Source organism: Petromyzon marinus, chromosome 17 (genome assembly GCF_048934315.1).
Source record: "Petromyzon marinus isolate PM22_M1 ecotype Great Lakes invasive population chromosome 17, UKy_Petmar_22M1.pri1.0, whole genome shotgun sequence".
NCBI lineage: Eukaryota > Metazoa > Chordata > Hyperoartia > Petromyzontiformes > Petromyzontidae > Petromyzon > Petromyzon marinus.
Window position 1 is genome coordinate 17,395,733 of NC_133683.1, and position 27,990 is coordinate 17,423,722.

At 48.3% G+C, this 27,990-nt stretch overlaps 1 protein-coding gene across 1 annotated transcript; it reads right to left on the reverse strand.

Annotated features, from left to right (window-relative positions):
• Positions 1-20,332: 20,332 nt before the first annotated feature.
• On the reverse strand, positions 20,333-26,689 carry LOC116943238 (forkhead box protein A2-B-like). The gene is made up of 2 exons (XM_032955934.2): positions 26,176-26,689; positions 20,333-23,601 (listed from the first exon to the last, which is right to left on the reverse strand). Exons 1-2 carry the CDS (start codon positions 26,260-26,262, stop codon positions 22,156-22,158), a joined length of 1,533 nt encoding a protein of 510 aa, XP_032811825.2. The 5' UTR covers positions 26,263-26,689; the 3' UTR covers positions 20,333-22,155.
• Positions 26,690-27,990: the final 1,301 nt, after the last annotated feature.

The window sequence follows — 27,990 nt, forward strand, 5'->3', positions numbered from 1 at the left end:
CATGGCCGCCTTTGTCTTCCTAGTGCTAATGCCACACACACACACTCATACGGACACAACCCCATCAGTGTCTGTGTGGAGGCTGCGCGCCGCGCCTCCTTGCATGCGTGGCGTCCAGATAGTAAATGCAGATGGAGGATTTTTTTTTTTGGAAATTTGGGAATCGTCGTCGCCCGTAACGAAAGGATTTTCCATAATTCTGAGCGAAAGAATTGAGTTTGTTTGCAGAATCGGGCAGGGCAAACACGCTGTCTGGCCAGAGATAAGAGCGTCGTTTATACTACCCACGTCACTTAGCCTACACGCCACTGTATAAGCGGAGGAACCACCACAAAGACAAAGATCCCCCGTATAGCCTTAACAGACTGTTGGGGCAAGTGCTGTTAGCGAGCACCTATGGAGGCCGCCATGGTACGCGAGGGGGTGGGTGGGTCAGCACCACGCTCGGCCGCATTTGTTCTGCCCAGTGGCGATGTTTACACACCGCACATTTGAGGCCGAGTCAAGCTAGTGGAGGGCCTAGGACCGGTTCAGATAATCGGCACTGCCGTTGGCCGTGAGCAGGAATCGAACTCGGGTTCGCCGGGTTTGAAGTGCAGCGCGCTAACCATTGCGCCACCGCTCCCCACCACGAGGCACCACTAACAAAGACAAAGATCACCCGTACAGCCTTAACAGACTGGATGAGCAAGTCCTGTTAGCGAGCACCATCATGCACAAAAGACAAAGGCAAAGATTCCCCGTATAGCCTGGACAGACTGTTGGGGCAAGTGCTTTTAAAGAGCACCGATTATAGGTACATCATTATGCTCGCACGCATACATAAATGTATACACATATAAAACCTATTTTACCTTGCATCGTTCGTTTCACATACCGTACGGCCATAAAAAAAACGTTCAAACTCTACGTGAAGCGTATATAAAGCCGACGTGATTCGAATGTTAATGCAGACAATGCACACACGTCATGATACGCACATTAGTGTGTTTTTTACATCATAGAAACACAATTAAAATTAACAAGGGACATAATATTGTCCCGAAACGACGATTCCTATGTATGCATATATTTGTTCCTTTTAGGGTGGGGGGAGTAATTTTGAAAGATATGCTTCATTCTCATTAATTGTGAAATCACTGTCCAGAAATGCGGTACCACAAAGCCGTTAATCGAATTAACTCCGTCCGTTATTATAATCATAAAACAAGTTCATTGATATTTTTGGGGGCATATTGAATTTGTGCATAATTAGTGTTGCGAGTCTGAGAAACACGTTTTAAATACACTGTGACGTGTTTTAGACGTTATATTAAACTGTTTATGTACCTACAAAGTCCGTACTGTGCATTGCTAATCAAGAGACGTTAGAAACAAAATCATGAACGGCAATGCATATGCGAGATGTTTATGCGATTCGCATTTTAAATGGATTCAGTCTATCAACAGTCGGTTAATCTAGACGTCCGCATACTATACGTGGTTCTGTATACAGTATTGGCATGTGGGTGACCTTCATACAGCAGTGGATTGACAAGCGAGTGCTGCACGTGGTGCATTGCATTTTTAATGCAATGAAACGGTGTTGGAAATGTTGGTTAATTTATTTTCGTAAACATGAACACCGTTTTAACGTAATTATTTTGGATAAATCGGCGTCTCTTCGTATTATATAGGATACGGGAAGCGATTTAATTGTTGGTAATGTATTTATAACAGGATAATAATATAGCCTTGTGTCGATCCACTGCTGGATGAAGGCTCCTCCAAGCCGGTCGGACAATGCGGGCTCGTGTGTAATCACGTTAACGTTTAAACACAAATGCGTAAATATATTTCACTCAATGTTTCATCCGTTTAATGTGTAATCGCTTGCTTAATTATGACGTGTTGTTGGCTGTTAATTAGTGCCAGGTGAGACAACACTCACGTCGTAAGCTTACTCTCCGAGAGAGAAAACGATCCTCCAAAAACCATCATCAGGGAATGTAACATTTTGTAAAATTTTAATCTCAAGAGCTCCTCTCACATTTTCAAAATAGTAACGCAAACTGTGAGCGCGGTGATTTACTCTCGCGACTGGTGTCATCATTATCATGACCCATTGGTAATACCTCAGTGGGCTGTGTCTGGTTGGATGGGGATGGTTTAGTTTATTTTTATGCGTTTGCTCGATTTGTTTACATTTCTTGTACTGTACTTTGCACCGCGATCATGTGTTAGTATTGGTTGTTGTTGTAACGTTCTTACCCGCCCCCGACTGGACATCTGTGGATAAAAAAGAGCTTTATAGCTCATCGAATTCTTCCAGTATTAACACATATTCTGATTGGCAGATGGCCCGTAGGTATCTACCGCTACATTTCGAATGGTATCACCGGCTCGCTCTTTCAACGCGGACAGATTAAACGAATGAAGACTCCGCAAAAGCGCGAACTTGCATGCAGCGGCGACGGAAATCCAACCCGAGGTCGAATCCCGCAAACCGAGCGATAAGTCGCGCCGTTAGATCGCATGCAACCGACTCGCTGGCATGCACCGTTTGCGGACGTCTCTGCAACCGGGTTTGCGAGAGGTCGCTCGCCAGGCTGCAAGCGGATGCGTTTCATCGCCATGGTTTGCGCGCCACGGATTGGTGGTTTACGATCCTCGACACGCAGCTGTTAAAATGTCCACGTTGCGTAACGACGCGCTCGGACGTGGACGACGCCGTTTCAAGGGGCAAAGATTGAAGTTGCGCGATTTTTTTTTTCCCACCGGCGATTTTTGGTTGCGCAACCGATCGCACGCGCGTGGACAAAGCTTTTCTAGCAGCCCGCCGCAAAGACGGACATCCAATCCTGCATGGTGAAATGAGTCACTGGCAAATTGTATGAACGCGCGACTTAAACTCGCTCCTCACACCTACCCAAGTTAACCAATCATGTCCGCTCGACTACAAATGAAATCGCAAAACACGCTGCACGCACCCGATGATGAACAGCACGGTGATTGATGCCCGCATCGCAAATGCCGTGGCCCAAGTACATTTATCCAGAGATTGGTGCTTGACTTATAGAGTTGGGGACTGCACTTTTACACTTTAGGGCTATGAGAACTGGTTTTCGTTTTCATACCATACGATTAACAAGTGAAATATGTTGAATTATCACACCTGTAGTTTCTTATTGGTGAACAATCACTATGAATCGTATTCTGAGAATGTAAAAAAAACCCATGCTTAAATAAGCCGTGTTAAATTTTAAGTAAGTTGTTCCAACGTGAATATTGAACGGCGTCGTGTGTAGAATAAATTACTGCCGGATGTTGTTAATTAAGCCTCCTCCTGGGTTACTGTTACAATTAGCAGCAAGCATTTATGATTATCAGATCAGTACATGAGCAAATTAATGAGCGATATAGCGTGGGAGTGGTGCACAATCGCATATAACAACAACAACAACGATCCCATTCGTCAATAACTGCGGCCTTAGAAAGAAAACAAACATAATAGGCAACGTTTCGGCCAATGGTCCTTCTTCGTGGCACACAAAAGCCACAGAGGGTAGAGGAGACCAGCGAGGTCGTTCATTAGCAGGCAGCCTGCGCCAGGCCGCAACTGACCAACGTGGTGAAGTATGGTCAAACAACCCCTCATGGGGGGGGGGGGGGGGCGAGGGGAGAGGGGGGGTGGTAGGCACTCATCCTACAGTGGCCTGCAACAATATTGTGCAGACAAAACATTCCCGTGCCGTGTACGAGAAAACACGAGGCCATAAATTCAAATAACTGGGGAATTGCAAAATTGTCGACGAACCATATCGGCGCCGTGAGTCAACTTGCCCCCAACTTGCCCCCGTTCCACCTGCAACAACCACCCTCACAGAGGGGCCACCGCCACATACCCCACCTGCGCTAAAACGTCCGCGGTACGCGCGCGACTCCCAATAAAAACAATTCTGGTAGCCGCGACCGCTAACCCGGGGGGGGGGGGGCGTCACAGCCCGCGCTGTCGATATACGTCTGCAACAGATCCACTGCTGGATGAAGACTTCCACCGTGTCTTGAGACCGCGGTGGTGGGTGGTGGACGAGGGGATGATGTTTCACCATAGGGGCCATTCATTGAGTACGTACGGATGGATTGGGGGAGGGGGGTTAACCCAAATGCGTACGCTTGCGTATGGGGGGGGGGGGGGCTACTGACAATGTTCGTACGCATAGGAAACGGAGGGGGGGGGGGGTCAGGCGTACGTACGCAGGTGGGCGGGGGGGTGTAAAAAGTCCGCGTGCGTACAGGAAGGGAGGGAGGGGCCAAGTTTTGACAGATTTTTCCGTACCTACTAAATGTATGGCCCCATACCGTGGGGTTTAGTTAATGATGAAGGAGTGGGGGGGGGGCACCAAGAATGCCCAGTCAGATATCGAACGCGGTTACAGCCGGGTTCATAGCGCAGTGCGCTAATCACTGCGCCACCGTTCCGCGCCTGCACGGCCTATTTGTGTTTAATTACAGATGGTATAGAGGGCGATCGTTAAGCCTTAATACTCTTCGGGGCAAGTACTGTTAGCGAGCACCTATTAAGGCGCGCGATGTTGAGAGTGGGTGATGTGGGCTGGCCACACCATCCCTGCTAATTACACGCTCCGATCATTTTAATCTATACACGGCGGCACGCTTTCTAAGCGGCATGCTATGGATACACGTGACTGTGGTCTCCCGTATATTCTATAACACGCAGCCATTTATCAATCATCTTTAGGACGTATGCGTGTTGAACTTCTTTCGCACCGCACCTAGCCAACTGTGCTAATCGGATGTGCAGATCGTGCCCACGCCCCATGGGTCACGGAGGGGGCGGGGGCGTTACGTGACCATACTTCACTACACTTCGTGCGTGTGAGAGTCTCCCCCGCCAACCTCAGGACCAGTCCCGGATATCGTTCACCAACTGATGTTGTTGTTAGTTCGTGATACCCTTGGCCGGGAAAAGCTATGCCCACCGGTGCCCTCCTCCGACGCGCTCCCTCCCCAGAGTGCTGCATAATTCACCACGGGTGTCCCGAACCAAGACCGCCTTCTCTCCCAGCGGCAGCGGCTCAGCATGGCCCGTATAAGGTGCACGCGTAACCCCCGGGACCAACATCCGTCAGCTCCCAACTCTTCTTCTTCAAGGCTCGACGACATTCGCCAGCAACAACGCCCTCAGCGCTCGCTCGCGATTCTGGGAGGACGGCGAGAATTTGCGAGCCCAAGAAGAAATACGACACCGCCACCATCATCATCATCATCGTCGTCGCCGTTGTCGTATTCCCAAAGTGGACCCCTACATACATGATCATCTTCGAGTCGACCACGCTGCCATAACACCACTACCATCATTACCAATTAGATCTCGCTGCCATGCACACATGATCGTCTGCCTAAAATCGACCACGCTCTCCCTACATCCTCATCATCATCACGACCACCGCCACCACCATTCTCAAGTCGACTACTAACGATGTCATCCTGTGTGGAACACACGCGCGAATCCACTCACTTCACTCACTGCCGAAAGGATCTCCCCGCACCCCCCCATGCTCACAACGGAGCCGAACGCGTTGCAAAACCAGCAGCAAAACCAGCAGCAAAACCGCGACGTCCAAGTTCGGAATGAAGTCGCAGCAGCAGCACATTCAGTCAGTCTTACCTGAAATCCATCGCGCGGCTTGCCATCCTCGACACACACACACATCTTGGAAGTTGCGCTTCATCCAGTGTAGTTGTGGTGTTTATGTTGCTCTTCGTCAGCCGTACGAAACAGGCAAAGCAATAAGACGAGAGCGGGGTGTCGCGAGCTGAGAATATGATAGACATACACAAAGACCACCCCCCCCCCCTCCATCGTATAGCCTTAACAGACTGTTGGGGCATGTGCTGTTATCGAGCACCCATTAAGGCCGGCACGACGCACGCGACGTGGCCACCGCCACACCCAGGCCCTCCTATGTCTCCCGAGTGTCGATGCTTTCAACACATCGCACCAGGTACTCATTTTATGCCGAGTCGACCTTAGGGGGCCCAGGGACACACACACGCACGCACACGCGCGCGCGTGTTGCAGCCGGGCGCTCGCAGCGAGCGATAGAACCCAACCACGTCTCCCTCCGCCGCACGAGACGCTGTGGCCCGGCCCGGCTCGGGCTAGGCTCCGAGTAACAGAGTCTATGTGCAGCTTGCAAATATTTGCGCGTATTTAACAAACATTTTCTGTTTGATCGTCGTTCTGATCCCGGTGCTGCGATGCAATAAAACAAAGACGTTGCTTTGTACCCCCCCCCCCCCGAAAAAAAATCGGAAGGTACATATGCGCGCGCGCGTGTGTGTATGTTTGTGTCTGTATACACATGTATACGTAGCAGTGGTAATAATGAACATTCGCTTGAACAAACTCGGCGTAAAAACGAGCCGAGTGTATCTTTAGAGTGGCCGAGAAGTGACATTTATCTGGTGTCTCGCTATTTATTGGCGGTTCTCTCTCCCTCCGCCTCCCCCGTACATTGCGATTGATGAAGTGACACTCCGACAATTTGTCGTTTCGATTTGCAGCCAGGTACGATCCACTGCTGGATGAAGGCCTCCCTCCGTACACGCCGTGGTTCGAGTGAGGCGTTGATGTAGAGGGGGGTGTGGGTGGATTGCATAGGTCCGGTCAGTTTGAGATATCACTCGCCACTGATGTTAGCCGTGGTCGGGAGTTGAACTCGGGTACGAGAGACGGCGCATTGTGCTCACCAGTGCGCCACCGCTCCCCCCACCCCCTGTCTGTAAGTGTTCATGAATTATTCATACCATCGGGTATTCACGCGTTCGTGTCGCTCCTGTATCCTTTCAGAGCTGCACAAGGAAGGTATTCAGAGCTATTCGGAGCAGCGCATGGGGAATATGGAATATCAAATCTCCTTCAAAGTAGGAAAATGCATTCACATCCGGAGGCGTATTTCAACCCTGCTGCGGCAATATTTAAGTCCATCGGCCTCGTGGCCTCCCAGACTCGAGCGCTCACCCCCAGCCTTTGCTGCTTAAGCAAGCAAACTGTGCATCTGATAAGCCTATATAATGTCTGTAGAGTTACACTATACTGGTTATGTTTAGTGCAGATAGGGAGCACGTGTACGCGCGCGTTTGTTTATTTATTTGCCCACAATGCCCCCATGCACTACATCGCCAAATTAGTCGATTTAATCTATGTTTATGGCTCCAAATATCCCAGTGTAGCAGGACCCTCCTGATAAGAATTCTTGAGACTCAAGTGAATAATACTCCGTTGGTAGATCGTAAATAAACACAAAAACCATAACACTTTCTCGAATAACGCTGCCTAAACAGAACTATGTACGTAAATAATAGGCCGTTTCGGTTAGAGACACTTTTTAATGGTACATAAAACAATCTGTGAGCTGCGTCTCATTTTAAACAATCTATAGAGGAAACATTTGAATCAACACGCAATTAGATCAACTGTAATTGTTATCAGTTTGCAACATTGTACACAATTGTCCCAAGAGAATAAGCTGCATTATCGACATACTTCTACTTGAATATCCACATATAGATCACGTTCTCATACAATATGTTTTAAGATACGGTGAATATTCTCGCCTTTACGTTGATATATTCAAAGTTATAAATGTTATGAAGTTGTATGTATGTGTATATATATCCGATTAATTTAACACACGTATAGCACTCACGTGGTCACGTGTAACGGCCGCCATTTATAAAACATTCAACATCCGTTGCAATGACGCAGGTCGAGAATTTGAAAATTAGTCTCGATAAGCTACGGAGTTTGTTCCTATATAGAATACAATATAACAACCCATTGTACAACATACAAGCTTACCGTTTTTTTTATTTGTATAAAACAATGTTTTATTAGCTACCACAACAAAATTTAAAATGGTATACAGTTTAACCAAACAAAAAAAAATGTGCCGTGTCCGTTCTTAAACACGTCGACAGTCATGTCCTTTCATTTCGCTGTCCATGATATTCACTCAAGAACTTCGCATGAGATATTCACTCCCAGTTGCATGCAGTTGTTCCGATTGCTCATATTGTAACTTTATTCGCTATTTTCCCCGGATTTTTGTGGTACCTAGAATTAGCCCAGTAAAAAAAAAATGTTTTCTCATTACATGTCCAAAAAAATCGAATTTGCCTTTCTCTAATTCGTAATATTGTCTTCTTTCGTATACCCTGCTGCTATCCGTGATACATCCATGTTACTAACGTTTATTTTTCTGTCCGTGAAATGTTTTCACATCCTTTTAAAACCACATTTCGGTAGCTTCTAAAATCAATGGGTGACTGCCTCCGTTTATAACCCATGTCGGAATGTACAGTACAGCACGATATACATATACAGTGTATACAATATATTTTGTCTACTTTTACATAAAACTATAATAGCCATGATGCTTTTCAACCCTTTTATCAATCCACTGTTGGATGAAGGCCCTCCCTAGGCCATATCGCTCACAGGGGTTGTTTGACCGCAGAGTTTGTATATATGCGCGATGTATATACATATACGTTGCATATACACCGTGCTAATATACACGTTGTACACATATATTGCAGATACTATAACTCACGTGAGATCTCATTGCCAGGCAGACGTAGTATTTTAACAATGCTCCGATCATATCTGTACAGACAGTAAATGTGCGTGGAAAACGACCAATAAAATCCACACAAAATTCTCTTAAGTAAAAAAAAAGAGTTAATACAAGTCAGAGATCAATATATTTTTTTATGAATATTTAATTTTTAGAAAGCGTAGATGTGCAACGTGTGACAGCCCCTTGGTCAATCCACTGCTGGATGACGGCCTTTCCCCCCACGCCGTGCGGGTCGGTGGAGATTTGTTTTTTGACGAAACTTCACCACGCTCACCCACAAACTCGTGTACATGGAGTTACATTTCTCGAAGTCACACAAAACGCGTTGCACAAAGGTTGGTGGTGAAGTCACATCGCCACCTATTACCCGATTTAATGGTAATAATTATAATTTCAACAACATTTGACTTGTTACTGAAGCGATATTGTTACTGAAGCGATATTACCGACTATAGCGCACATTGTTGTTGTGAAACTGTCGGGTACATATCGATCCATATACAACTTATATACAGTATACGAATGCAAAATATTCTAGATTTGAAGCTTTCGTGACTGCAAGCGCCGTCCTCGAGACAGTCCGGTCCCTTCACCTGATGAAGGCCACTTGTGTTGTGGCCGAAACGTCGTGATTTTTTTAATTATTTTTTTGTTGTTTTATACTTTTACGTGACTTTACCGAATAGAACCAAAGAGTATGAATGCGAAATACATCAATATTATAGATTTTTGCATCAATCCATGGAGAGTAACAATTATTTTCGCTTGAGGTTCGCTAGTTCATTACTCTGATGCACACTCGAGGCCTCGTCTCTATCATACACACTCACACCAATCACCTCTCCGCACTCGTTGTCAACGTGTGCACCTAACCTGGGACACCCCCCCTCACACCCTCCGTTGAACCCTTGCATCACACCTGTATTGCCGGAAGAAACATGAACAGCAGCCCCCTCCCCAATAAACTAAATGTACTCTTTACAATGAAGAAGGGTGATTGCCCGAAGCATCACCGTTGAGGACAGCCTTATTGACAAGTGCATTGGGTCGCCGTCTGGTTCACACGAGACCGCGTGCGTAATCGCTGACCGCGCGTCTCCATGCCTCGCCGATGCAATTTGGCCCCAACTCGCCCACCCCCTCCCGCATCCCACCATTCATTAATTCAGCCGCTCGCTCGCACGCTCATTCATTCGTTTAAAAATCCGCACGCGTGTTTATTCGCCAGTGTATTCGCGAACCCCCGTGCGTTTGTCGCGGGTTCGTCACTTGTTTTGTGTATTCGCGGCAAGCAGAGAAAAGTGTGCAAGTGCGAGAGAGAGAGGGAAGGGGGGCGTCTTGAGAGCTGAGGATATTGATAGCCATACACAAAGACAAAGATCCCCCTACCCGCCCTCCCACCCGCTCCGGATAGCCTCAACAGACTCTAGGGGCAAGTGCTGTTAGCCAAGGAACGGCAGCGCGAGGGGGTGGGGTGGTCAGAACCACGCCCGACCGCCGTTGTCACCCCAATGCTGATGTATACACTGCGCACCAGGTTACTCGTTTGAGGCCGAGTCGACCTAGGCGAGGCCCAGGGCCGGTTGAATTAATCGTCGCCGATGTTGGTCGCGAGCGAGAATCGACTTTGGGTCGCCGGGTTCATCGCGCAGTGAGTGCGCTAACCACTGCACCACCGCTCCCCGCTACATAGACACGCACACCGTCACATGCATGTAACAAGCACACATACACACACGTAAACAACGCTCCCTCCTATAACCGACACAGATCGTTGGATCAAGTGCATATGCAATAAAACACGCAGGCACAAACACAAAGACTGCTGGGGGGGCAAGTGCTGTTAGCGAGTAGGACCCATGAAGCCCGGCACGGCAAACGAAGGGGTGGGTGGCCAGAACCACACCCGGCCGCCTTTGTCTCCCCGGTGGCGATGTTCACACACCGCGACAGGTACTCATGTGAGGCTGAGTCGACCTAGGTGGGGCCCAGGACGGGTTCAGATAATCGTCCCTGGTGTTGGTGGCCTTGAGCGGATAGGTCGGAGTTGTGGCGCTGCGCGCTAATCGTTACGCTACCGCTCCCCACTGCACACGTTTGTCCTGTGTGCGTATATACAAATATCCCCCGTGTAGCCTCAGCAGACGTTTGGGGCAAGCCCTCTTAGCCAGCGCACACACTGGAAGTCACAAACCTTCGCGCTGAGCGAGGCGGCGTGGGTTGCTGGAGGTGGTGGTGTCACAACACTAGAGCGGCGGCGCAGTGGTTAGCGCACTGCGCTACAAAACCGGGCGCCCACCCGGGTTCGTTTCCCGCTTACGGCTAAACAACAGTGGTTCACATTTGAACAGTTCCCGAGCCACCCGTGTGTCCGCTCAGCGTAAGGCATTGGCGTGGGGAAAGAACAAGGCGGCCGGGCGTGGTGTTGGTCACCACCAGCCCCTCTCGTGCGCCGTGCCGGCCTTCATGGGTTGCTCGCTAAACAGCACTTGCCCCAAAAGTCTATTCAGGCTACACGGGGAATCGTTGTATTATACTTCCATGTCAAACTTCTCACAGCCTCGCCCTTACAAGCGTGGCTTCGAGCGTGTTGTTGTTTGTTGTTGTTGTGATCTCAACACACAAAATGAACACAACAATAGACGCTATGTAAACACCGTGTCCAATGGCTCTTTGTTTTTTTGTCGGTAAAGTCACGTATAAATAAGAAATTATAAAATAACATAATAGCGTACGACGTTTCGGTTGCAACGCAAGCAGCCATCATCAGGTACAGAAGAGCTACATTTATGAGAGAGGGGAAACACATAGCCTCAGATGTATATACAGACACGCAAGTAGGGGGGAACTAACACAGATAGAACAGGGGGACACAGAGAGAGAAGCATACCAGACAAACAGGGTTTAGCAAAATTTTGGAAACCATGTAAAGCAACACAGACGGTCGGTCAAAACACAATTAACGCATAGTCCGGTTGATCACGCTATTTCAAAAGATTGCTAAATTGCAAGTTAAGTATGAAACTCACATCCAATGGACACGTGTCCATACAAATCACCCTCCACACGCGAGAGCCCGTTCCAGCCGGTGTTTCGTCGCGTATTTTATTTTGCAATCGTGGAAGGAAATGAGCCAGACGATCGTTTTTTTTTTACAAATTGCACACGGAAATAACAATTCTCATGACAATCACCATCGTCGTCGTCACCGCGCATGCTCTATCCACCGCCGGATCGAGGCCTATGGCACGCCGCCGCTCACGGAAACCGGGGGCGACTGCGGGGCCGCGGATTATGGTGTCGCGTCGAGAACGACACGAGATCGAGCGTCGCTGGTTGACCATTGCCCGCACCGCTCGGCGTCGACCTTGCGGCCTTGGTGAAGGTAAGGCACCTCGCAAGGGGACCCGACACGGCCGTTGTCGCGCCCATTGCGACAGCTTCTCCGTGCGGACACGACTGACACCAACGCACAACTTCACAGCGCAGCGGCTAACACGGCGTGATCCATTTGCAGATACCGCCTCCACCACCGATGTCCAAGTCGCCCTCTGAACATTATCGTTCCCAACAAGGCCGGTGTGACGCTTGCGAAAAACGACGGCGCCAATATGCGATGCAGAAGAGACGATCGAAAGGTGGTGGTGTTGGGGGGGGGGTCAAGACGGAGTACATTGCAGTGAGATCGGTTGGACACAGGGTGGTGCGAGGCCCGGGGCAAATCACGTTGTGCCCCCCTCACCTCCACTCCCCCCCCCCTCCCCACAAAGCGCGGGGCCCGGGCCGGTCGCCTCGATTCGCCGGCTTTGGTTGTAGACGTGGAGCGAAATTAATTTAACAACAACATCGCTACTGCATTTTAGTGGGGTATCTATAAACGGATCGCCCTGTGTACACTGGATATGTAACCACGTTGTTTTACGACTGCCGTGGCACGAGCATAAGGAACTAAAACGAACTTGGCGCGATTGTTAATGACGCTGCCCTAAATTGTAATTAAATACATAATCGGCGACGTTTCGGCTAATGGCCCTTCCTCGTGGCATTGTTATCGGCAAATGCACCACACTACAGGCAATTGCTCCAATATATCTGTTGTACTCGCAAAAGAGATACGCAGATAATGCGCGACTCCTAAACATACCCCGCCTGTCCACATACAAGAGCGACGTGCCGTGCACAGGTGTTCCTCTGTACGCAGCCCACGGCTGTCTGGCAAGTGCATAGTTCAAGCAGCACTTAGATTCGGTGGGAGCAAACCTCTGGACCGAGTAGGACATGTATGACAATGTACGTGAATGTGCGACATGTACAGTGAGGGAAAAAAGTATTTGATCCCCTGCTGATTTTGTACGTTTGCCCACTGACAAAGAAATTATCAATCTATAATTTTAATGGTAGGTTTATTTGAACAGTGAGAGACAGAATAACAACAACAAAATCCAGAAAAACGCATGCCAAAAATGCTATAAATTGATTTGCATTTTAATAAGGGAAATAAGTATTTGAACCCCTCTCAATCAGAAAGATTTCTGGCTCCCAGGTGTCTTTTATGCAGGTAACGAGCTGAGATTAGGAGCACACTCTTAAAGGGAATGCTCCTAATCTCAGCTTGTTACCTGTATAAAAGACACCTGTCCACAGAAGCAATCAATCAGATTCCAAACTCTCCACCATGGCCAAGACCAAAGAGCTCTCCAAGGATGTCAGGGACAAGATTGTAGACCTACACAAGGCTGGAATGCGCTACAAGACCATTGCCAAGCAGCTTGGTGAGAAGGTGACAACAGTTGGTGCGATTATTCGCAAATGGAAGAAACACAAAAGAACTGTCAATCTCCCTCGGCCTGGGGCTCCATGCAAGATCTCACCTCGTGGAGTTGCAATGATCATGAGAACGGTGAGGAATCAGCCCAGAACTACACGGGAGGATCTTGTCAATGATTTCAAGGCAGCTGGGATCATAGTCACCAAGAAAACAATTGGTAGCACACTACGCCGTGAAGGACTGAAATCTTGCAGTGCCCGCAAGGTCCCCCTGCTCAAGAAAGCACATATACATGCCCGTCTGAAGTTTGCCAATGAACATCTGAATGATTCAAAGGACAACTGGGTGAAATGTGTTGTGGTCAGATGAGACCAAATTGGAGCTATTTGGCATCAACTCAACTCGCCGTGTTTAGAGGAGGAGGAATGCTGCCTATGACCCCAAGAACACCATCCCCCCCGTCAAACATGGAGGTGGAAACATTATTCTTTGGGGGTGTTTTTCTGCTAAGGGGACAGGACAACTTCACCGCATCAAAGGGACGATGGACGGGGCCATGTACCGTCAAATCTTGGGTGAGAACCTCCTTCCCTCAGCAAGGGCATTGAAAATGGGTCGTGGATGGGTATTCCAGCATGACAATGACCCAAAACACACGGCCAAGGCAACAAAGGAGTGGCTCAAGAAGAAACACATTAAGGTCCTGAAGTGGCCTAGCCAGTCTCCAGACCTTAATCCCATATAATATCTGTGGAGAGAGCTGAAGGTTCGAGTTGCCAAACGTCAGCCTCGAAACCTTAATGACTTGGAGAAGATCTGCAAAGAGGAGTGGGACAAAATCCCTCCTGAGATGTGTGCAAACCTGGTGGCCAAATACAAGAAACGTCTGACCTCTGTGATTGCCAACGAGGGTTTTGCCACCAAGTACCATGTCACGTTATGCAGAGGGGTCAAATACTTATTTCCTAATTAAAATGCAAATCAATTTATAACATTTTTGACATGCATTTCTCTGGATTTTGTTGTTGTTATTATGTCCCTCACTGTTCAAATAAACCTACCATTAAAATTATAGACTGATCATTTCTTTGTCAGTGGGCAAACGTACAAAATCAGCAGGGGATCAAATACTTTTTTCCCTCACTGTATGTCAATGTATGAGAATATGCGCCATGTATGACAATGTATGTGAATGTGTGACATGTATGACAATGTATGAGAATGTGTGACATGTATGACAATGTCTGAGAATGTGTGACACGTATGACAATGTATGTGAATGTGCGACATGTATGACAGTGTATGTGAATGTGTGACATGTATGACAGTGTATGTGAATGTGTGACATGTATGACAATGTATGAGAATGTGTGACATGTATGACAATGTATGAGAATGTGTGACATGTATGACAATGTATGTGAATGTGTGACATGTATGACAGTGTATGAGAATGTGTGACATGTATGACAGTGTATGAGAATGTGCGACATGTATGACAGTGTATGTGAATGTGTGACATGTATGACAATGTCTGAGAATGTGTGATATGTATGACAATGTATGTGAATGTGTGACATGTATGACAGTGTATGTGAATGTGTGACATGTATTACAATGTATGTGAATGTGTGACATGTATTACAATGTATGTGAATGTGTGACATGTATGACAATGTATGAGAATGTGTGACATGTATGACAATGTATGTGAATGTGTGACATGTATGACAATGTATGAGAATGTGTGACATGTATGACAATGTATGAGAATGTGTGACATGTATGACAATGTATGTGAATGTGCGACATGTATGACAATGTATGAGAATGTGTGACATGTATGACAATGTATGTGAATGTGTGACATGTATGACAATGTATGAGAATGTGTGACATGTATGACAATGTATGTGAATGTGTGACATGTATGACAATGTATGAGAATGTGTGACATGTATGTCAATGTATGTTAATGTGTGACATGTATGACAATGTACGTGAATGTCCGACATGTATGACAATGTATGTGAATGTGTGACATGTATGACAATGTATGAGAATGTGTGACATGTATGACAGTGTATGCGAATGTGTGACATGTATGACAATGTATGTGAATGTGCGACATGTATGACAATGTATGTGAATGTGCGACATGTATGACAATGTATGTGAATGTGTGACATGTATGACAATGTATGTGAATGTGTGACATGTATGACAATGTATGAGAATGTGTGACATGTATGACAATGTATGTGAATGTGCGACATGTATGACAATGTATGTGAATGTGCGACATGTATGACAGTGTATGTGAATGTGCGACATGTATGACAATGTCTTAGAATGTGCGACATGTATGACAGTGTATGAGAATGTGTGACATGTATGACAATGTATGTGAATGTGCGACATGTATGACAATGTATGTGAATGTGCGACATGTATGACAATGTATGAGAATGTGTGACATGTATGACAATGTATGTGGATGTGTGACATGTATGACAATGTATGTGAATGTGCGACATGTATGACAATGTATTTGAATGTGTGACATGTATGACAATGTATGTGAATGTGTGACATGTGTGACAATGTCTGAGAATGTGTGACACGTATGACAATGTATGTGAATGTGCGACATGTATGACAGTGTATGTGAATGTGTGACATGTATGACAGTGTATGAGAATGTGTGACATGTATGACAATGTATGTGAATGTGCGACATGTATGACAATGTATGTGAATGTGCGACATGTATGACAATGTATGTGAATGTGCGACATGTATGACAATGTATGTGAATGTGTGACATGTGTGACAATGTCTGAGAATGTGTGACACGTATGACAATGTATGTGAATGTGCGACATGTATGACAGTGTATGTGAATGTGTGACATGTATGACAATGTATGAGAATGTGTGACATGTATGACAATGTATGTGAATGTGCGACATGTATGACAGTGTATGTGAATGTGTGACATGTATGACAATGTATGTGAATGTGCGACATGTATGACAGTGTATGTGAATGTGTGACTGCGCTAATCGGAGACTGCTAATGGGAGGAAGCGTTGTTGCTGCTCCCCCATCAGCAGCTGGGACAGGCTCGCTCGGACCAACGTTGTTTGTTGTTGTTGTTGACGATGGGGGTAGTTGTGTAAATTGTTGTAACCGTGTGCGTGATGGTGTGGGGGGGCTCACAACATCACCCCCCCCCCCTTCTCTATCCACCCGTCCAGCCCGCTAACCCTCCCAACTCCTAAACGTCGTCTTGGGGCCCGTCCTGTGATCCATTACCGCTGTAATGGCCCCCCCGTGGCCACCCATTACAACACAATAAACACCCATTACGCCGTGTTCCGCCCGCGACCTGGGTGGGCCGACTCAACCCGCGGTGTCGGCAGCGGCAAGTCTCTCCGCACCACGAGGGGTCTCCCCCCACCGCCCCCCCCCCACCCCCATATGGAGGCTCTGAGTGAAAAGAGATTTTAAAACACTCCTGCATCCTCATCCCACCCTCCCTCCTCCGTCCAATTGTTGAGAGCTACTACGGAATTAAGGGTTGACACTTGCGCTGAAAGTGGATGGATGGGGTGGATGCCTCCCTTAACAGACTGTTGGGGCAAGTGCTGTTAGCGAGTGGCACCTATGAAGGCCGGCACGGCACACGAGGGGGGTATTCGTCACTGGTGTTGGCCTCGGGCGAGGTTGTAGCTGGCAGGACTGCACCGACACATTTGCACCCACACGGGCACAAGAGATGGCACGACTCTACGAAATGTCTAGCCGTGATTTTGATTATTACAATATGAGAAAAAAATTAATTGCCATTTGTCAATCCACTGTTGAATGAGAGTCCTTCCCCACCACGTCGTCCCGCCGTGAGGGTTGTTTGACCATACTTCACCACGTCGGGTCAATGCGGGTTCTTGTAGGTATGCTCATAAGTCGAGCATCGAATTGTCCGTGGCTGCCGCGGTGGCTAGGAGATGTTAACTACCTCGGCCAGTATATAAGGAGGTCGTGAGTTCGATGCCGACCCTGACGCCTGCTGTATATTTGGAGTTTGCGTGTCCTTTTCTCCCCGTGGTTGCGTTGATTTTTCTCCGAGTCTTCCGGTTTTTCCCTCCACATTTAGAATCAACATCACGCGTTTACAGTATCTGGCTGCCATAGATTTAAACACAAGCCACTTCGTTGAGCCACCAGTTGTGGCCAGGTAGCTGCAAAGAGCTACATAGCTCGGTGGGACTTACCTGGTGAAATACAAATAGTTTACGTTTGAAATAGTTTTATAGAATCAGGAATTTGTGTTTTTTTTCACTGAGCAGAAAAGAAACGCCCGATTTAGCAAACCTTCCTTTCGCGTATCGCTAAGAGAGTGAGAGAGGCGGCTGCGTAAACGTGGGTTAGGGTGGACGCCTATCAGTGGAAATGGATGATGGCCGTTGGTCAAGCCAAAAAGCGGACTGGCAGTGAAAGCAGAGAAAGTATCGAGCAGATAACATTGGCTCGATTAGCACGGTTAGCTATGTACGGTGCAAAAGTTCAAACATACATACACGTCTTTGCGGGAACTGGATGGATTGTTACATGGCAAGGGAGGTGTGCGTATGCATGGTGGACTTCTTTCGCACTGCACGTAGCCAACCGTGCTAATAGAAGGTGCGGGAGGAAGGCTTGTGGGTAAACCATGACTGATGATGATGAGTGGGTGCATGTACCCCTGCACGGATGACGTGGTGGTGGGGGGGGCTTCATTCAGCAGTGGGTAAGGCATGGACAATGACACTCTGGGTATGGAGCACACCCGGGTCACCTTTGCACAAGGCACTTGAAATCCAAAGGGTTCTCCACTTTGTAAAATAAAGTGTAATAATACCCAATAAATTCGTATGAAAATGGGGGTTTACTATGTTTTATATATATGGATTCATCTTCTATCAGAATTTCAGCCGTGCCCTTATTTTATTTGGATTAAGCGCATTAATTCACTTCCATAAGGAATTATTCAAAACGAACAGGGCTCATTGGAAGAGGATGTGTGGTTAAATTCTTCATGATTGCCTTCTTGAGTGTGGCATCATGATGTGTAATGCCCAGGTTGTGGTGCAAGCCCTCTCAGAAGTTAACGTGTGGTGAATATATCTGCAATGATGAATATTGCAATCTTGTGTCGTGTTTTAATGGTGCATGGTCTTATTGTAAGGTACTGATTGTATTGGATGAGTGTAGCAATGTTAGATTTCTAAATGCAGGGTAGCCCAAGAGTCAGGACAAACAGGTTTATTTCATTTATTTAACACTGGCATTAAACAGTTTAGATTAGTTAATTTTTTAAGTTAACAGTTTATCAATGATAAATATCTACGTTACTTTGTCCTGTGGGGTCACCCCAAATCCATAATTGATCAAAGTCGACCAAGAACCCTGAATGGTTATACCTGGAATAGTTTTTTGCAAGTTCTAAATTCAGTGTACCACGTGGCTGGCTTTCGCGACTCATGCAGCCAGCTATGGCTCTAGGGTTTGGTGTTACATGTTATTATTACCGTAGTTTATTGTAAAAATTCGGTCACAGTCCTTGTGATCACTGTTACGTTGCAATTATGGCTTTATTTTTTGGTGATTTGGAAAAGTTTTTTTGGTTTGGACCTGTTTGTTTTGTTGTAGTACGGAGTTAGACTGTTTGACTTGCATCCCACTGGGATTTGTTGCACACAGCGTTGGTGTACGGTGCTTTTTTCAGGAATATTGTTGCTGTGTTTTTTCCATGGATTTTCTGTTTGCACAGTCACATAGTCACTTTCAAATGTTTTTTTTCTTGTTCGTGTTTTTGTTTTTTCGTTTGTTGTGGTTGCACCCGATTCAAGAGCCGGATGGCTCACAGGGCTATACCAAAATAAACTGAACTGAAACTGAACTGAATATCATCCATCATAGAGGTTTATTTTAGTTAGATCGCGTAAATATTTAAATTAATTTTAAATGAGAATTCATGCATCGTGCATCAATAAACCGACGTGTCCTGATGTTTTGGCCACCCTGTATATGGCGTCATGATTTTAGAAGACTCCACGGTTTGTTATTCGCACTTGTTGTGAGCTGTGTTTGTAATTTAACTCCCCTATTACACGGGCATTTCAATATACGAGATGCATACAATCTTTGAACGGATGCTACGCTTTATAAATGTTCCAAGAGAGTAAGTGTGTGTAGATTTAACCTCATTCAAACACACACATGACACGCATTAGGAGATGCATGTCAGCTGGGCTAATCACGCACACACAAGTTAAGGGCACTGCGCTTATGACCCTGACGACCTGAGTTCGATTCCCGGCCCACAGACGACACCGGCGGCGAGTGATACCTGAACTGGTCGGGGCAAACCCCTAATCCTGTAACCCCGTAACCCACCCACTGAGGAGCACGATCAAAGCGGGTTGGTGAATATGGTAACGTGTAAGTTCCAATGCCTTGCGCCACATCCAATCTGTTCACATTTGTGAACATTCTTTGTTTAAAATTTCATTATGAACGTATTAATTAACTTTTCACCAACCCACACTGACCAACGTGGTGAAGTATGGTCAAACAATCAGCGTGACCGACAACGGCTGTCAATCATCGTCACCATCATCACCGTTACGCATTATCCATCGGTGTTGCGTATATTAAACACAAACAACATAGCATAAACGTGTATATTTCTAAAAGTTTATCCGGCCGTTGCATCGTGGGGATTTTGGATTGGTCACGATGGCTTTGGGGGAAGCCTTCATCCAGCAGTGGATCATTGATCACGGCTGATGACGATGATGCTGATGGTTAAATCAGCTTTTGCGTTAAAAGCCTATTCCGACAGTCAACCCAAGCACACAGAAGCACATGTGTCCGTTCAATCAGATTATTTATTCCATGCGATGTCAAAACATTGGGTGATGTTTGTTTTTGTTATATATTTTTTTGTTATCTCTGACAAGTTACATTTTCTCAGATCATTGACTCCATTGGGGGAGGACATCAAGAACCTTTTTTTGAGCAGACTGCAACAAAATAAGTTAAATATATTACATTCGTGAAAACGACGGTAAGACGAGGGGTGTGTGAACTAGCAAAAAAAAGTGCACCAACAGCTTCGGACAGTCGGAAGGCACGACTCAAAAAAAAAACTAAATCAGAACGGCATCATCTCACCTCAAATAACTTGTATCTTTTTCAACAATCTGAATGTTAAGAAGACAATCTTTAGACGGGTTTACCAAACATTCCAATTCTGGGATCACGGAGCCATCGGGCGTTTGTTGGTGCCGGTTCTGGGCTGCCTTCTGAAACGTGATCTGTGTGAGTGAGTGAATGAAAATTGTGCGCGTTACAATATTTAAAATTGTTGCTCATAAGATGTTGTTTATAATTTAGAATCGTTCAACCAGCCTCGACGGGCGGTTTTCTCGCAGTCGAAATTTGACTTTTTGGTGAGTGGTGGCACTTTGGTTAGCACACACACTGTGTGCTTGGACCGCCGGCCAGCTGAGAGCGATTCCCAGCTGGGGGCTAACTTCAGTGGCGAGTCCTCTCTGAACTGCTCCTACGAGCCTCGGGGCTTCACTCAAGCCTCGCACGAGTATGGGTCATGCGGCTCCATGACTGATAGAGCATGGGGCTTTCATCCAGCAGCGGATATAGGCAAATAAGTCGATTACATTGGTAAAAAAATAACAACCATGATAATAATCATTATTATACCAGACGTTTGAGTTGTCCGTTAAACTGCCCGAACCATTTTAGTTGATTCGCCTGATCTTGTTTTAAGAGTGCAGTATTATTATATTTGTATTAATATATAATCGCGTATTTTTATGGGGATAAAATATTGCTATGACTGTAAAAGCTGATATGTGGAGAATTTATTTAAGCAAGTCTGCTTTCGACCAAAAAATATCTTTTGTACATTTCTTGATTTAAAAAAACACACTCCACACTCTTCCTATTTTGCCTCTTAGCAATAACAACAACCTATACACTCTGTACACGCGTTGGCATGGTAACAGCATACAACCCATCAATCTCGACACACTACGGAGAAATTATATTAACGCATATCAAAACAAACAAAAGAAAACCCAACAACAATATCTTAAATATGTAAAGACTAACCTGTAAACAATATTACGGCGAATTAATTAGGCACTACACAACTGTATATGTATGTATATGTATATACAAGACGGCGCTATTTAATTAAGGACACGTTATTTTACGGGAGAGAAAAAAACGAATTAACAATTAATATTAACACAACGTATAACCTATCTTTTGAGGGGGGGGGGGCTCATAAATATCTATAGCTAATTTCACCTGAACATATTAAAGCTGGAATGTGATGACATCGACGCTCACGTTGGTTCTGTCTTTGTGTGTGGTTCTTTTTGTCTGAAATGCATTGTCGTCTCCAGGGCTTAACTTCAGCCGAGACAGTTGGAGCTGTCCTGGGCTGAGCTCCGGAAATTTTTTAACATTTCACCCCCCCCTCCCATCTACAACTAGACGGAGGAGGAGGGGGGAGGGAGGAAAGGATGTCTGGGGTGGATGGGAGGAGGTGAAGTCCAGGTGGTTGGGTTGGGGGGGGGAGCTCTCTGGACAAATATTCCATGACAAAATTAAAGCCCTCGTCATCTCTCGCCCCCCACCCCCTCCGTTTTCCCTTCACGTCCAATTAAGAGGAATTCATGAGCGGCCTTGAGTACACACCTTGGTAGTACGCGTCGCTGGCAATCACAGTGGGCTCCATCACCCCCTTGCTCTGCATCCCTCCCATTGCCAGACCTCCGCTCATGGGCGACCCATAGCTCGAGTATGGCATGCTCTGCTCGTACGACTTAAAGTCCAGCTTGTGCTGCTGCTGTTGCTGCTGTTGCTGCTGCTGCTGCATCATCTGCTGCTGCTGCTGCTGACTGGAGGACATGAGGCTGGTGATGGAGAAGGGGTGGCTGAAGTAGTTGGGATCGACCTTGAGGTGTGCGTGACTGTCGACGAGCGTGTGCGGCGGCAACAGGGGGCTCGTCAGCGAATCCTGTTGCATCATCGCCTGCTGCTGCTGGTGCTGCTGCTGCTGGTGGTGGTGGTGGTGGTGCTGGTGGTGGTGCTGGTGGAGCTGGTGAACGGGAGATGGCGTGTGCTGATCGGACATTGGGCTCAAACGGGACGGCTGCTGCTGCTGTTGCTGCTGCTGCTGCTGCTTGAGTTCGGCCATCGGAGATCTCTGCTCGCCCATGGACCCGTGCGGACTCGACATCCCGACATTGTCATCGTCGGACAAATGTCCGGCACCTCCGCCGCTCTGGGCCGAACCGCCGCTCGCAGCGCTGCCACCGCCACCGCCGACCGAACCTCCGAGCACGGGCGAGCTGGTTGGACTCCGGCTGCCGTCCTGGGGCATCTTCTGCTTCCTGTCGCACTTGAAGCGCTTCTGCCGCCGCAGGTAGCAGCCGTTCTCGAACATGTTCCCCGAGTCCGGGTGGAGCGCCCAGAAGGAGCCCTTGCCCGGCTTGTCGGGCGAGCGCGGCACCTTGACGAAGCAGTCGTTGAAGGAGAGCGAGTGGCGGATGGAGTTCTGCCAGCGCTGCTGGTTCTGCCGGTAGAAGGGGAAGAGGTCCATGATCCACGAGTAGATCTCGTTGAGGGTCATCATCTTGTGCGTCGACTGCTGGATGGCCATGGTGATGAGCGAGATGTAGGAGTACGGCGGCTTGGCGTGCGTGTAGTTGCGCCGGTAGACCTTGGAGTCGCGTGCGCGGTTGGCGAGGTTCGCCTGCCCGTAGCCGCCCATGGGGCTCACTGCGGCCCCCACGCCCGGCCCGTAGGCCCCCAGAGCCTGCATGGAGCCCGCCTGGGAGCTCAGGCCGCTCATCCCGGGGCTCGCCGCGCCGGCCACCCCGCCCAGGCCGCCGCCGAGGGCCGTGACCCCGCCGCCGCCGCCCATCGGCACGGGCCCTCCGGCCATGCTGCCCATTGCCGCCGAGCCGGCGTGCAGGGCAGCGCCGCCCGTGTACGACGGGACGGAGGGCAGGGCCCCCGAGCCGCCCATGGACGTCATAGACATGTAGTTCATGCCGGCCATGCCGCCCAGTCCGGAGTTCATGGACGCGACGGTCGAGTAGCCCTGAGCGGAGGGAACAGCGGCGGAGTCAGACTCGGGTGACGCGGCATCGGCACCAAGGACGTGCTGTCCCGAGCATGTTAAGCCGCGAGTGGCACCAGACAAATTTGTTCAGTCAATGGGAACAGCGGTGGATTGTTCGTGGCGTCCATAGGTCTGCGACTACTACCGTGGGTGTATTTTTAAACGGCTGAATTAGCAGCTCCCCAGCACGTGGGGTGAAACGTCGGACATGGCGCGTGGCAGCAGCTCGAGAGCCGCACAGCGGAAGCGCCAGCACCCACGCGGTGGAATTCGCGCACGGCTCCATGTCGATGTTAGATTCACGTTGGTGTCCGGGAATTTATTTACAGGTGTGCACTATGTGATCCACAGGGCCTCTCAATTTGTAAAAGCGATTTGGGGTCTTAACGGGCGCTTCACCCGTTTGCATTAGATAAAGGCTCTGCACGCGTGCAAGGCAGGGACATCCCCCACACTGGTTTCCACTGTTTAGAGAATCATCAGCAGTGTCGGACCTGCTACGAAAGATGCAGCGTTTGCCAGGTATTGTAAGGCGAGAGTAGTCCACCACCAACAACAGCCGCAGCAGCAAGTAGCAGGGCCGAATGCCCAGTGTGGTGAAATATGGTCAAACAACCCCCATCACCAGCATAGCGTGAGGAAGCACTTGTCATCTAACAGTGGATAACTGACAAAAAGGGGGGGGGGGGTGTACGTATACAAGGGGACTTACGTGCTCGTAACAAAATCTGATTAAAAATAATAGATAGCAATTATATATGATCATATAATATATGGTATATATTTGATTTAAAACGAAATTCGTTGATAACAGACTGTTGGGGCAAGTGCTGTTAGCCAGCAGCCACCGATGATGAAGGCCGGAACGGTACACTCCCTAGTGGCGATGTTTACTGCACACCGCACACAGGTACTCATTCAAGGCTGAGTTGACCTAGGGGAGGAGGACCGGTTCAGATAATCGTCACTGGTGTTGACCGTGAGCGGGAATCGAACTCGGGGGGCCGGGTTCGTAGCGCAACGTAGCGCTAGTCGCTACGTTGCCGCTCCCGACACACGATACACACACACACGCGTATACACAAACACATAAACACATGGACGCGAAAATAATACATTAATGACCATCACAAACTATAAACTTCACTGCCGACCTGTTTAACCGCGTTTATGACCGCTCTAAATAAATCATAATAATAATCGGGTGCATTTCATGCGTAAACGTTTTAATTATAATAGGTGACGATAGACGTTAATGCCAAAAAGGTGTATGCCAATGTTGCTCAGATAACATTACTTTAAATGTTATAATATATCGCGACTTGTGTTACGCCGTGGTGCTTTTGACCATACCTCGCCACGCTGGGCCGTGCAGTGCGATTTGGGAGAAAATTATGACCATGTATATATACACACACACACACCATACGGCATATATAGATGATATATGCGGCAAATATTATTTGTTTTAATTACAATATAACTCAACACATGCGGGTGTATTCCGCGTGGTTAATAGGATGTCATTTTATCCCTTCCGAGACGACGCTCGCTGCGTGTTTAAAGTTAATTTATTTTTTTTATTTCTTTAACGGTTTATCGTGGCACGCATTAATTGAACGGAGGTTTAACTTTACAAAGAACGGAGGGATGGTAATGTTGTCTTTGTTCGTTTTGTTTAGGATCATTAAGCGTCAATATTTAACATTCACCGAAACACGCGCGCACTGATCGCACCCTAAACTCAAATCAATCGCGCGACTGTGGGCTGATGAGTATCGGGGCAATATTGCGGGCGATCCATCTGTACATACCCCACTCGTCTCTCAAGGAGCTCTCGGCTCGTTTTCCAGACCGGTGATTTATATACCGTGAAAGCCACGGGTCTCCATCTCACAGAGATGCGAGAGAGTATTGCAGGGCCGTGTATGCACTACACGTGTCTTGAGATGAGAGCAAAGACGCGCAGACAGAAGCGGGGTATCTCTAAATGGCTCACCCTGCACGTATATCTACACGCTTTATAACGATCTGTAACTTCAGTCAATCTTAACCGAGCCGTTGCGCACGATTTTCCGATTGCGCACGGTATGCCACGTACGTACGGTGCGAAAGAAGTTCAACATACATACATTCTATGCAAAATGCGCGTTCCGTACGTTTCGTAAAACTAATCTCACTCGTGTGCGAATACGCGCTGTGCTTTAACGTACACGAGCGCGCGTCAATTAAGACCACGAATTTGTGTGTATATATTTACAGTATTCATACACATATATACATATTTAACGTATATATATATATTTCAAAGGCGATTTCGTACATCGCACAAAGGCCAGGACACAGGTCGACGAATCGTGCTTGGGGGCATCTAGGAGACCACCGTCTCATCCAGCAGCGGAGTTTTTGCACGTCTGCTCAAGGTGGATTGGTGACGATGTTGAACGTCGACATCAAATCCCCGCTGAACGACCTCGCGCGTGCCGAACATTTCTCGCGGCTCCCGCAGCGCTCCGACGAGGATCGCGCCGACGGCCAAAAGCTGAGCCTCACCTCGGCCGGGTCGCTGTAGTAACTGCTCCACTCCAAGTCGTGTCCTTCCATCTTAACGGGGCTTAGCAGCGCGGGGGAGCTGTGCATGCCTGACCGCGTCAGCGTGGAAGCGTCCTGCAGTCCCAGACGCGTCCCTGTGGTCAGCCTTGCGGAGTAGCTCGCCTCGGCGGGAGTTGGGAACGGGTTGGTTGGTGGGGTGGGGAGCGGCGGGTTGGTTCGGTGCTTGGGGGGTGGTGGTGGTGGTGGGGGTGGAAGCGACAGAGCTCGCGAAATCGAGGCGATGTGCCCGCGAGGCGAGAACAGAGAGAGGGAGAAGGCGCGCCGGACTGTCTGTAGAGCAATGCGATCGGCTTAAGACCACGCTAGAAGCATCGACTTGCGCCGAGCCCTAAGGGGGACGGAAACCCGCCGCGGCTGCTGCTGCTGCTGCGCAAAGAATCTCTGAGCCAAGCGCTCGTCAGCTCGCGTGTATTTTCCCCGTTTGAAGGTGGGTCTCCTTATACAGGGGTGGGCGTCCACTCAGTCCGTCTGCACACCTCCCCCCCACTCACCCCTCCCTCCTACACCCACACGCCCCCTCCACTCTCCAGCAGCACCCGCCCCCCTCCCACTTTAATAGCGAGCGCCGAGCCCTCCCCGCCTCTCATTCCATCCACTCACCTTCCACGTCACCAGCACGGGGGGGGGGGGGGTAGCCTCACGCGGCGTAACTCCTGCACGTAGACGTCTATCCCGCCCCCCTCTCTCACCCTCCCCTCTCTCCGTGCCATACCGCCCTAGCCCCACCACATTTCCCACCGCCCCCCCACCCTCTGCGGTTCACCTCCTCGTGTGTGCCCGTGTGTGTACCTGTGGGGAGCGGTAGTGTAGCGGTTAACGCGCTGCGCTATGAACCCGGCGTCCCGAGTTCAATTCCCGCTCACGGCCAACACCGGTGACGATTATCTGAACCGGCCCAGGGCCTCCTCCCCTGGGTCGACTCCGCCTCAAATGAGTACCTGGTGCTGTGTGTAAATTTCGCCACTAAGGGAGACAAAGGCGGCCGGGCGTGGTGCTGGTCACCCACCCCCAGTCGCGTGCCGTTCCGGCCTTCACAGGTTGCTCGCTAACAGCACTTGCCCCAACAGTCTGTGAAGGCTACACGGGGGATCTGTGTCTTTGTGTGTACCTGTCAGACGTGATGAGTCACGCACGCACTCGCGCACGCAGATGAGAGCACCCGCGCGAGGCCCTCTACAGCACCGCGACTCGCACTGCAGCCAGGAGGGCCATACAGCAAACCAGAGTGCTACATTTTGAATAGAAACACGCGCAAAAACATTCGTCGATAACAATGCTCGCGAAGACCAATATCATCCATAATAGAAGTTTTGGGGTTAGATCGCGTAAATATATCAATGTGTCGTTAAAACCCGCTCCCACCCGACACAGCCAACTAGTAAGGGTTGTCACTTAAACAGAACGTGGCCAATTCGTCACTAGTACAGCACACCGGTGTGTTGGAGAGCCAAGCCACAACATTTACAAACGAATTACAACTAGCTTCATGATGAAGCTAGTTGTAATTACTGGCGAAACTTCGTACTCAGTTTGTAAATGTTGTGGCTTGGCTGTACTAGTGATGAATTGGCCACGTTCTGTTTACGTGACAAACCTTACTAGTTGGCTGTGTCGGGTGGTGGCGGGTTTAACGACACATTTATATATTTACGCGATCTAACCCAAAAACCTCTATCATGGCTTCGTCCATAACACGGTGTGTGGGTGTGTGCCCTTTCCCGTATAATTTGTGACGTTTTGGGCAATGGACCTTGT